Consider the following 11731-nt stretch of genomic DNA (forward strand, 5'->3'; position numbering starts at 1 on the left):
CTGGGAAGCACCCTGTCCCCTTTCTAGGTCCGCCACTGACCCTGGTCCAGCCCTACAGCCCCAGCTGCACACTGTGGGCCTTTCTGTCTTCAGAGGAGGTGGCCACTTCTGTGCTCAGCCAGCACGGAGGCCATCCCGCTAGAGAACCCGTAAGCCCACCCCGGGATCAAGAAGGCTTGCCCCCTCTTGGCTAAGAGATGGGAAGATGGCTCTCGGTCCTTGAGTCGGCTACCCCATGAAGAGTGAAGAAAGGAGGTAATATCCACACAACTCCTGGGCCACACAAAGAGGCCGGGACTTACCTACAGCACACGGATACAGCCCTTTAGCCTACCGATTGGGGAACCCTAAATATGAGACAGTATCAGCTTTAGACGCTGGGTGGATGCAGGTCCCCATGGTGGAGTGGTGCTAGCCTCAACTCCAGCCTTCCCTTCCCTTCTCTCCCTCCCCCATCCCGGCCCCCCCACCTCAGCCTTCCTTCTGGAACAGAGGTTTTCAAGATGGAGGGGACAAAATCAATTTAGTGCATAACAATTAGCAATTTTTCAAATGACAAACTAAACTAGAAAATGGCAGAGTACATCAAAATCTAAAATAAAAATTGTCCCAAAGTTGGTCTGGGGGGGCACCTGGGTGGCTCAGTGGGTTAAGCCTCTGCCTTCCGCTCAGGTCATGAGCTCAGGGTCCTGGGATCGAGCCCCGCATCAGGGCTCCCTGCTCAGCGGGGAGCCTGCTCCCCCGCCCCTCCCCCGCCTGCCTCTCTTCCTCCTTGTGCTCTCTCTCTGTCAAAGAAATAAATAAAATCTTAAAAAAAAAAAAAAAAAAGCTTCCCTCTGGAGAATAGGAATGATTACAACTCAGCAAAAAGTGACCATTTCTGGAAACACGCAGAGCCTGTGTGGACTCCAAGGCAGGAGAGGTCTGAGGTCTGAGCCCTGGGCTCAGATGGGGCCCTTTGCCAATGTCTTGGTCCAGCAATGAACTGCCCTTGAGCCCCTCGGCATGGGTGCTGGAAACCACTGCCCAAATCACAGCTGGGAGTAACTCTAACAATGTGTTCACATGGTCATATATTTTAATTTTAATATTATTTTTTAAGATTTTCTTTTTGTTTTTTAAGATTTTATTTTTAAGTAATCTCCACACTCAACGTGGGGCTCAAACTCACAACCCCGAGACCAAGAGTCGTGTGCTCTCCTAAGCCAGCCTGGTGCCCCAGAGTCATATATATATATATATATATATATATTTTTTTTTTTTTTTTAAAGATTTTATTTATTTATTTGACAGAGAGAGACACAGTGAGAGAGGGAACACAGCAGGGGGAGTGGGAGAGGGAGAAGCAGGCGCCTGCCAAGCAAGGAGCCCGATGCAGGGCTCGATCCCAGGACCCTGGGACCACGACCTGAGCCGAAGGGAAGAGACTTTAACCCACTGAGCCACCCAGGCGCCCCTGAGTCATATGTTTTTATTAAACTTGCAGAAGTTGGACATTGACACCGGAACCAGCTAAGCCTGCTAGCTCATCTCCACTCTGACTTCCTCTTCAACACATTTCCTCTCCTGTCAGGAGGCCTAAGTGTGGCTACAGCTGGGTATACCGTGTTTTCATGATTGCGTATTTTAGTTCTTATGAAGGCCTCCAAAAGCTGTAATTGCTTCTGCCACGGGATGGAGTTCCCCAAGGGGGTGGGGGGGGCGGTACTGGACTGTTTCCCACCTTCCCTTTTATGGTCCTCAAAGCATTCATTCTTGCATAACCTTTACTGGGTGGATCTTCACTTTCTTTTTGAAATGTTATTAATATTTAGAATGTGCACAGTAAACACCTAAACAGTACGAGGAAGTATACAATATACTGAGTCACCAGCCCACCCCAATTCCCAGACCCACGCCGCACGGGGATCATGCCAAAAACAATGTCTGGTGGCTCTTTCCAGAAATTTTATATGTAGATCTAAATCCTAACTTTAATACAAATAGAAGTTTTTTGTGTTTTGGTTTTTTGCTGCAGCATATTCAAACACCTGTTTGCACCCAACAGACGGGCAGTCTTTCTGTGTCTGCACGTAGAATTTGCCGTCATTTTTTTAAAACAGTGCCATAGACTTCCTGTGCCAAAATTAATTTAACTGCTGGGGCAGATCTTACCGCGGCCATTATGCAGTAATTCATTGCCCTTGTCCTGCAGGGTCCCACCTGCTTGTGCTTAAGACTTCCCAAAAGGCTGTTACACGTCTCATAACCTTTTCTGGATTTTGATACTTCACCTAAGAAATCGCAGATGAGGGGCACCTGGGTGGCTCAGTGGGTTAAGCCGCTGCCTTCGGCTCAGCTCATGATCCCAGGGTCCTGGAATCGAGTCCCGCATCGGGCTCTCTGCTCAGCGGGGAGCCTGCTTCCTCCTCTCTCTCTCTGCCTGCTTGTGATCTCTCTGTCAAATAAATAAATAAAATCTTAAAAAAAAAAAAAGAAAGAAAGAAAGAAATCGCAGATGAGTCCCCAGGCTTGGGCATCACGTGTCAGGGAATCTGCTGTCTGCTTCAACTCAAACTCTGATCCCTTATCCCTCAGGATTAACGCTGCACCAGCACCTCCCCGTGGGGAGGGACACCCCTCCCCACCCCCGCCCCCTTAAAGATCCACCTCCGAGGCGGGGGTAGTTTCTATAATAACTACAGCTGCCCTAGGGCGCCGCCCAGGGCTGGGTCCCAGGCTGCCATGAGTCAGCTCTATTCTGTGAGACACATAATGAGGCTGCAGGTCTCGCCTCGTGCCCAGTTCAATTACTGCCGATCTTGTGTCCGTCTTCCAGCTGCGTCGCTGCAGGGCGGCCCGGACTGAGAGCCAGAACGTTCTGGGGTGGGCAGCGCCACCGCTAGGCCCGCCGCGGTGGAGGCGGCCAGAAGGTGGGGGACCTCCCGCCCGCACTGTGAGGCTGGTGGAGGTGTCAGGTCCGGGCACGGGGGTTCTCCTCCCCATACGGACATTCTCACCCCCAACCTCGGAGGGCTTGGGTCTGACTTCATGACTCGGACGGGAAGTTTTCTTGACGCCTCTCTGCCAGCCAGCCCGCCGGGCCACCACGTCCTGGACCCGGGCCTTGCCCTCATCTCCAACGCTACCGTGACGACCCGAACCGGGGGCAAAGTCACGGACTCGGGGTTCCGCAAATGCTCTTTAGGCGAATAAAGATGCCCCAGCAGGTTGACTGTTCACCATTCCCCACACCTGGTTTAGATTACTGTCCCCATTCCGTGAATGTGCACTTTTGTGTTCAGGGCCTTTACGATTAATCCCCTTGTGGCAGGTCCAACTGTTTATTCCTGTTCCATTTAAGAGGGGATGGGCAGTGGGGAACGCACCGGCCGATTAGTTATGCAATTAGGGGAGTCAAAAGACTACAAGTTCCAGAATGCATCCTTGCGCAAGCGTAGAGGAAAGCCGATTGAGGGAGCATTGCCTTCTGGGAATTGTAGTCTTCAGCTTGTTTGTGATGCAGGCGAAACTCGGGGGGCGGGGGGAAAGCGAGTAAACTATTACCACGTGACGCTCGAGATCAGGTGGTTGGGCCAGGCTCCGCACAAGAGCTGTGATTGGCTGACTCTAATACGAACGACGCCACTAGGGGCGGGCCGTAAAGGGGCGCAAGCGCACTGCGTTGGGAGTCTCGGGACCCTTTTCGGAGAGACTATGGCGCTCAACAAGAATCACTCGGAGGGCGGCGGAGTGATCGTCAACAACACGGAGAGGTGAAAACACTGCGGAAGGATCCTGAAGGAGGGAAGGGCGGGCGTGGGAGGTGGGCGGGTGTGGGGCCGGGGGTAAACCCTTGAACAGGGTAAACTGTCGGGGTGCGGTGGGTGGGGGTAACGGCTGGAGGCGGGGCCGGCGGCAGGAGCGGCGGGGATGTCGAGATTGGCCGGGGGTGGGGCGGCTGGAGGGAGACGGGGCTGCGGGAGACAGGTGGGGCCCTGGGGGGTCGATGACTTCAAGAGGTGGGAAGAGCTTTAGACAAAAATAATTGCCGCTTACTGGGCGGTTGCTACGTGCCAGGCCGCGCTCCTCTTCTGCCTTATTTAATATGTAAGCGCGGCGCGGCGGATGCTGTGCTGCACACCTTACAGCTAGGGAAACTGAGGCGTGGGGAGGCTAAGTAACTTGCCCGCGATCACAGAGCTGTAAATAACACAGATGGGATTCCGGGAAGGACGACCTTACTCTGAAGTCAGTAGGCTTAACTACAGTATAGAGCCTTCCAGCATATTCCAGAACTGCTGAGCGTCCAGATGAGAAACTGAGGCCCAGGGGTGCAGTTAAATAGATGTTTGTCAAATGTCCAACACATCTCCTAGCGCGGCGTCCGTCCTTGTGTCTGTCTCTTGAATGCCTGTTGACTTGGGTCGCTTCCCAGAGGTCTCCCAGCCCTCTTTCTTTCCCTTCCACCCCCTAACCCCAGATCGATTCTCTTGTCTCTTCTCCCCTTTCTGGACTTCTCGGTGGCTTCTCTCTTGCTCCTTGGGCGCTGGGAATTAGATCTAGCCTTGGTTGAACTGTACTGACCCTGAAATGCCTCTTGAAGGCAGAAGGCTTATGAGGAGTCTGAGTCCCCAGAAGAGACTTGGTGGGATCAGAGCCTTGTAGCCTGCCAGGGCCAGCACCCAGGAGTGCTTGATGAGTCAGGAGAACGCCTGGGGTGCCCTGGCTTCAGAATGCTGATGGTCCCACCATCTTGCCTGCTCAGGGTCTGCGGGACCAGCCTGTTCTGGTAATGATCTCTTTTCTCTGAGCTGTACTTCTTAAGTAAATACACACGCACGTATATATATGTATAAGATACATATACATGTTAAGAGTTATTTATTTGAGAGAGAGAGGGAGAGGGCCCGAGCACAGGCATGGGGAGGAGCAGAGGGAGAGAGAGAATCCACAAGCACACTTCCTGCTGAGCTCAGAGCCCCATCTGGGGCTCCATCCCAGGACCCTGAGGTCGTGACCTGAACAGAAACCAAGGGTCGCCCACTTAACGGATCTGCCAAGCCACTCAGGCCCTCTCTGAGCTGGACTTCTCTGTGCTGGTGCCAGTCCGCTTTCCCACTTACCTTCCCCAGTGAAGACAGTTGTGACACTTGAGGGGAGGAGGAAGACAAATGGAACCATGTGAACTTGGACCTTGTTATCGTATAATCAGAGAAACCTCACATTGTTCCCGGTTTGTCAGTCTCTCTGTGTGCGAGCCAGTCCCGGGCCTGGAAAAACACTTTTGATGCCATTTGGTAATATCTCCTGGGAGTATTTTTCTTTCTCAGTGGGACTTTGTGGGACAAGAATGTGTCTGTCCTGGTGAGCCTCCTACCTGGCTTCAGGCTCTGTGCTGCTAAATAATGGGGTGCCTTGTTTTAGAAGATACTCTGGCCTCATTCCTGAAAAAAATTGTGTGTACGGCAATTGGAGTTTAAATTAGCACTTAAAATTTCATGGTAAAATATCGAGCCTTACTCTTCGAGTGATGAGTCCCTTTGAGAGCGATGAAAGCTGCGGATTCTTCCAGGAAAGTGCGTGCACACCGTCATCTCAAGGGCTTCATGGACTCCCAGCCCTGCAGACCCAGTTCAGGAAGCCCAGGTTTAAAGGAACCGTGACATAAGTTCTTTGGTAATGCGTGATCGTGTCTTAGAGGGTTTATGTATCAGTACTAATAAGCCAATGAAAACAGACACTTATTATAGGGACTCAGAAGAAAATGGGAGAGTCAACCCAGGTAATCTAACGAGATTTGAGGGATGATGGTGTTACGACTTTAATGTCCTCGGCTCTTCTGCTGTGGTCACCTGGAGAGGTGTATATGTGGGGCTCAGGGAAATTCTGTAGACCTCCACCTTGCTCATCCCTTCCAAGGCTATATTAATGGTTTCCTTGCAGCAGTGTCCAAACAGGTTTGAGACCCGATGTGCCAGACACCTGCTTGCGGGGAGAGGGCCCAGTCCCTGGGGAAAGCAGGGCATGGCTCCGAGCTGGCTCATCAGGGCCTGTCCTCTCGTTTCTCATCCCAGCATCCTGATGTCTTATGACCATGTGGAACTTACATTCAATGACATGAAGAACGTACCCGAGGCCTTCAAAGGGACCAAGAAAGGCACCGTCTACCTTACCCCTTACCGGGTGAGTCGCACCGTGTGACGGTTTGAAAGCTCATGGTTCCTGGGGGCCATTGTGAGTCTTAGGTCAACCTCGTGAGCCCGGTGGCCTCTGAACCTGAGGAGCGTTAGTTCCTCACTCCACGTTTCTGTCACTTGCTCCTGGGTTCTAGAACCACCAGCGTCTCTGAGCAGCTGAACCAACCGCAGGCCATTGAATCCATGCAGAGTCTGGAACAGTCCCTGTAAAATCCACATGTTGTTGGGTGCAGCTGCTGGGATGACTTGGGCCCGGAGTGGGGAGCTGTTACAACTTTGATTTCTGTAAGAGCAGCCCACGAGGCCTTTGTGCACGACCAGAGGGACAAATGTGGTAAACAGGATACAGCAGTGCGCCCAGAGCCTCCAGGCTGGGCAGACAGCCCGCCACAGCCCGGCAGAGCCAGGAGTGCCAGACTGCAGCTTGGGCCTTGCCTGCAAATGACCCAGGCTGACTGAGAGCCTTCCAGAGAAAGACAAATGGCCATTCTTGGAAAAGGTTCACTGCCCATAGCTACCAAGAGTTAGGTTTAAAGAAGGTTGGAAAAGAGGGGCATATCTTCAAGTTTTCCTCACCTTGACTTAGCGGAGACAAAGGAGCCTGAAAACCTCCTTTCTGGTGGCATCTTCCGTCCCAGATGGAAGGGTTTTAAAAGAGGGTTTGCAAGTGCAGGCTGGGACCCTCCTGCTGTTTGGGCAGCCCCCTTCTCCCGGGAGCCAGCACCTCCTGCCACTCCTTCGCTCTCCGTTCTGTGAAGCTGGGGCTGCGCCTACCCCTTCTGGAAGCCGGTACTGCCCTCCCCAGCCCCCCTGCCCGACCTTGGTAGCCCCTCACTTGCCCAGCGCATCTACCACGTCACGGCAGAGCAGCCTGTCCCCCTCGGGTGTGCTGTGATGCTGTGAGCGGCATGTTCTCGTGCACTCCCACGTTCAGCCTCTCCAGCCAGACAGCGCGCAGGCCCTTTCACTTTTTTTTTTTTTTTTTTTTCAGATTTTCTTTCTTTGACAGAGCACAAGCAGGGAGCAGCAGGCAGAGGGAAAAGGAGAAGCAGGCTCCCCACTGATCAGGGAACCCGATGCAGGGCTTGGTCCCAGGACCCTGGGATCGTGACCTTAGCTGAGGGCAGACCCTTACCAGGCCCTTTGCTTTCAGAGCTCTCCAGGAGCTTCTGGTGCAGAGTGTGCCCTGGGGCCGTGGGGCCCTGGCGCCAGGGGCAGACTCCTCACACGCAGGAAGTGATAGCCGAGCGGGCAGGGCTGTGGATGGGCACTGATGGCTCTCCTCCTGTCTCCCTGCAGATCATCTTTCTGTCCAAAGGCAGAGATGCCATGCAGTCCTTCATGATGCCATTTTATCTGATGAAGGACTGTGAGATCAAGCAGCCCGTGTTTGGTGCAAATTACATCAAGGGAACAGTGAAGGCTGAAGCAGGAGGTGGGTGATGGGGTTCAGGGACACAGGTGGGGCTTCCAGAGCAGTGCTCTGGCTGCGCCTCTGCTGTCTTGGAGACCTCCTCTTTGGCTGTCTTTTTTTTTAAGATTTTATTTATTCATTTGAGAGAGAGCACGCACAGCCAGGGGGATCAGTAGCAGGAAAGGGAGAAACAGGCTCCCTGCCCAGCCAGAAGCCTGACTTGGGGCTCAATCCCAGGACCCTGAAATTGCGACCCAGCCAGAAGCCTGACTTGGGGCTCAATCCCAGGACCCTGAAATTGCGACCCAAGCTGAAGGCAGATGCTCAGCCGGCCGAGCCACGCGGGCGCCCCAGTCTTTCTTAATCAGCCCCAGCCTTGTCCTCTTCCTGGTTCTGGATTAGCTCCCACGACCCCCCGCCAGGGCTGCCAGCTGTCGAGCAGAGGTCGGCCTTTGAATGACAAGAGCTAGGAGAGGCTGACATTGAAGGTGGCAGCTCGTCTCCCCTTGTCAGAGCGAGATCAGCCAGGTGACTTGAAAAAATAAGTAAAAATGATCGTCGTGACCTGGGGAGTGTGTTCACATTTTATGTTTGGGAAGACCTGTGTCAGGGCTTGGGAATGACCTTTTCCCTAAGGTCAGGAAGAGCCAGCTGCCTCTCTCCTGCCTGGAGGTACTTTGCTTGGCGGCGGGCAGGAGACACCAGAGACCTCTGTGTTGAACTTGGCCTCCCCCTCCCAGCCAGCCAGGCTGAGTCTTGCTCTCTAGGGGCTCACAGTCCCCCTCGGGCAGAAGCCAGCCCAGAGAGGCCAGGGGTCCATCCTTAGGCCCCTCCAGAGGGATCTGCTCTGAACCTGCCTGCCTCTTGTTGCTGAAGGAAACTGCTGGGGAACTTGCTTCATGGAGGGGTGGGAGGCTCTAGTGCTGATGGTCTTCCCCGGCTGGGGATGGGATAACTGGGGAAGCGTGTTCCAAGAAAGAAAAGTCCCCTGTCCCAAAGAGTGTCCTGAGGACACGCCGTGTAGGCGGCGCACGAGAAGTGGCTGTGCGGGGAGGTGGGCGGGCGGGCGCCGAGGACTCTGCCCTTTCCCCGGGGGCGCCGGACAGAGACCCAGGAGAACAGAGAGCCGTCTCTTTGGGTGTAACCTGGGATCTTCTCCCGAGCTGTTGATGGCCCTGTGCCCCTCGCAGGTGGCTGGGAAGGCGCTGCGTCCTACAAGTTGACCTTTACAGCAGGGGGCGCCATCGAGTTTGGACAGCGGATGCTACAGGTGGCATCTCAAGGTATCAGCGCTCTGAAAGTTCAGGGCGAAGACATATTTAAATGTGTGGGTTTTAATTTGTTAGTCTGAGTTTGTTCACTTTTTGTTTTGTTTTTTTTTTAAGCACTTGAGAGATAAGTCTCTGGGCCCCGGGCCGACGGGGCTGGGAATTGGGAAGGAAACTTGTCACTAGCGTCACTCTGGCCGGAACCTTAAAGGCCGGGTGTACCCGGCCTGGAGCCTGTATGGGACATTGGGACAAAACTCTTGGGACTCCAGGACGTTTTACTGCGGCCTCATAAAAACAGGAAACCCAACCATTAAGCTCCCGTACAACAGTTTAAAGTTCAGCAGACATCCCCGTGTTGTCCCCAGCTCATCCCAGCCGCGTCTGGGACCCCATCCCCGAGCCTCCCTCTTTGTCTGTGTCCATCCGTCTGTCTGTCTACCCCTGTCCTGGCCCTGGCCTGTGTCCCCATCCAGATCCCTCACTTCCTCCCCGACTGAGGCCGGCTCTAGCGTGGGTGGGGAGTGGAATGGGGCGGGGTGAGGCGTGTCTGCTCTGCACATTCCTGGGACCCTGCAGCCCCCCTCGGTAGGCAACACTCACTTCTCTCTCCCCTTGTACTTATTTGTAGCCTCCCGAGGCGAAGCCCCCAATGGAGCCTATGGGTATTCCCACATGCCCGGCGGGCCCTATGTCTTTCCCCCGCCGGTCGCCAATGGAATGTACCCCTGCCCTCCTGGCTACCCCTACCCACCGCCCCCGCCTGGTGAGTGTGTCCTTCGCTGCCCAGCCCTCACCCTGCCCACCCAGGCCAGGGGGTTGCCGAGGGGAGACTTCAGGACGGACAGAGGAGCTGGAGAGGCCCGGGAGGTGCCTGCTGAGGGAGCTGGGGCTGGCTTGCTCACTGGGTCTCTTTCTCTCTCTCGCTGAGCAGAGTTCTATCCGGGACCGCCCATGATGGACGGGGCCATGGGGTATGTGCAGCCTCCCCCACCGCCCTACCCTGGGCCCATGGAACCTCCAGTCAGCGGCCCTGATGTCCCCTCCACTCCTGCAGGTGAGACCCTGGGCCGCTCACACTCCTGGGGGATCAGCCCGCTCCTCTCCAGGGCTGCATGGAGAGCTACAGAGAATGGCTGGAGGTTGGCCAGGAGCCCCAGGTGGTGAATGAGCCCTGCCCTTGGCCTAGTCCAGGAGACCGGCAGTGTGGTGGCTGCTGGTGGAGATCTGGACCGCACCCCCCCTCTCTCCCCTAGCTAGCCGGGTGGTGCCCTGGCGCAGGGAAGGTCTCCCTCTGTTGGTCTGGTCATCCGCCACCGGAAGGTGGCAGCGTGCCCTAGGCGGGATCGTGAGGAGGATCAGGTCGGGAGCAAGGGCTCTGAAGGAGCTGGAAGGAATCGGGTAGCGCCAGCCGTCGGGAGCAGGACCTGGTGGGAATCTCTCCCCGCTGGGGCTGACACCGAGTGTGTTTATTCTCGAAGCTGAAGCCAAGGCTGCGGAGGCGGCGGCCAGCGCCTACTACAACCCGGGCAACCCACACAATGTCTACATGCCCACGGTGAGTGGGCGCCGGGCGCGGGCGGGCAGTGTGCAGGGCTCGGAGGCGGGGAGACCTTGTCTTGTCAAGAACCTTCTAATTGTTCTAATTGAGATCTTTCTTCCTTCCTTCCTTAGAACCAGCCTCCGCCACCTCCCTACTACCCCCCAGAAGATAAGAAGACCCAGTAGACCTCTCCTGCCCCTGCCTCCCACCCCTCATCCCTCTTCCTTTCCCTTCCCCTTGGGGCTGAGACTGGGGCTGGGGGGTGAGGGAAGGGCCTTGTTCTTCCTCCAGGTCTGATTATAAACCACTTCCCAGGAACTGGTGTTGAGGGAAGGGGGGGCCCTTGACTCGGGAGCCGTGCCTCCCCGCTTCTAGCTCGGAGCCCGCGGCACTGCTCGGAACGCTTCCCTCTTGCCGTCTCTGGAGCTCTGCTCAGAGCACGGGCCTCCGTTTCGTTTCGTTCCGTTTCGTTCCTGTCTTGCTCTAGTAGCTTCTGCCCACAGAGGGACTCTCTGGCCACCTCCTCTTCCACAGTCCAGCTCCCTCGTTTTGGAATCCACTTTCTACTCTGCCTTGTGAACTCCCTCACACCAGCCTCACGTCTTCCTGGGGGCCCCTGCCGGGCCCCCCCACATTCCCTCCACTCCGGCCTGTGCCTCGCTGTGGAAGGCCACCTTCCCGCCGGACTGTCAGCCCACATTCCGATCCCAGCCAGCCTCCAGCCCGGTCACGCTCACCTTCCCCTCCCTGTCCTGTCCTTGGTCACCTGTTGCCCCCACTTTGACCTGGGGAGCTTCCACGCGAGCGTCCAAGGGGTGGGCGGTGTCAGGCCAGGCCGCTGCTTTCCTCCGGATACATTAGGCTTTTGTTGCCCTCTGCCTTCTCTCTTTTCCCTCTAGAAGGGGCTTCTCAGACTGGAACTGGACAATGCATGTTCATTCCATCATGCCACTTGGGGGCGGCTGGGTGGGCTGGAACAGAGGTCCCTGACCCTGGGGCCTGGCCTGAGCCTGTGTGCTGACTGTGACCTGTCACCAGCCCCTCGCCCTGCCCTCTTCCCTTTAAGCTTCATGCCTAACCGGTGATATGCCCCCTGGATGCACTAATATTTGCTCTTCGTTTGCTTCTGGACTGGCCGTGAAGTGAGGAGATGGTTATTTAATGAGAATTCCCTATTTATTTGACGAAAAACAAAAACAAAAAACCTAGTTAATATATTAATGTTAAATAAACCCTCTTTGCACCTTGATTTGTTTGCTGAAAATGTGAAGTAGTAAAAATGCAGTGACTGGACCCTTTCTGGCTCTGTGTGTGGTGACCAGTGGGA

At 55.2% G+C, this 11731-nt stretch overlaps 1 protein-coding gene across 3 annotated transcripts; it reads left to right on the forward strand.

The window, feature by feature from the left end:
* The first annotated feature begins 3613 nt into the window (after positions 1-3613).
* On the forward strand, positions 3614-11697 carry WBP2 (WW domain binding protein 2). 3 transcript variants are annotated; one of them, XM_047707218.1, is made up of 8 exons: positions 3614-3755; positions 6057-6165; positions 7479-7614; positions 8784-8876; positions 9493-9627; positions 9796-9918; positions 10343-10419; positions 10536-11697. In XM_047707218.1, the coding sequence occupies exons 1-8, from the start codon at positions 3697-3699 to the stop codon at positions 10587-10589; spliced, it is 786 nt and encodes a 261-aa protein (XP_047563174.1). In that variant the 5' UTR covers positions 3614-3696; the 3' UTR covers positions 10590-11697. The 3 variants fall into 3 exon arrangements, with proteins under 3 accessions (XP_047563174.1, XP_047563176.1, XP_047563175.1); XM_047707219.1 differs by lacking the exon at positions 3614-3755 and adding an exon at positions 4582-4771; XM_047707220.1 differs by lacking the exon at positions 9493-9627.
* The last annotated feature ends 34 nt before the right edge of the window (positions 11698-11731 follow it).

Source organism: Lutra lutra, chromosome 16 (genome assembly GCF_902655055.1).
Source record: "Lutra lutra chromosome 16, mLutLut1.2, whole genome shotgun sequence".
Lineage (NCBI taxonomy): Eukaryota > Metazoa > Chordata > Mammalia > Carnivora > Mustelidae > Lutra > Lutra lutra.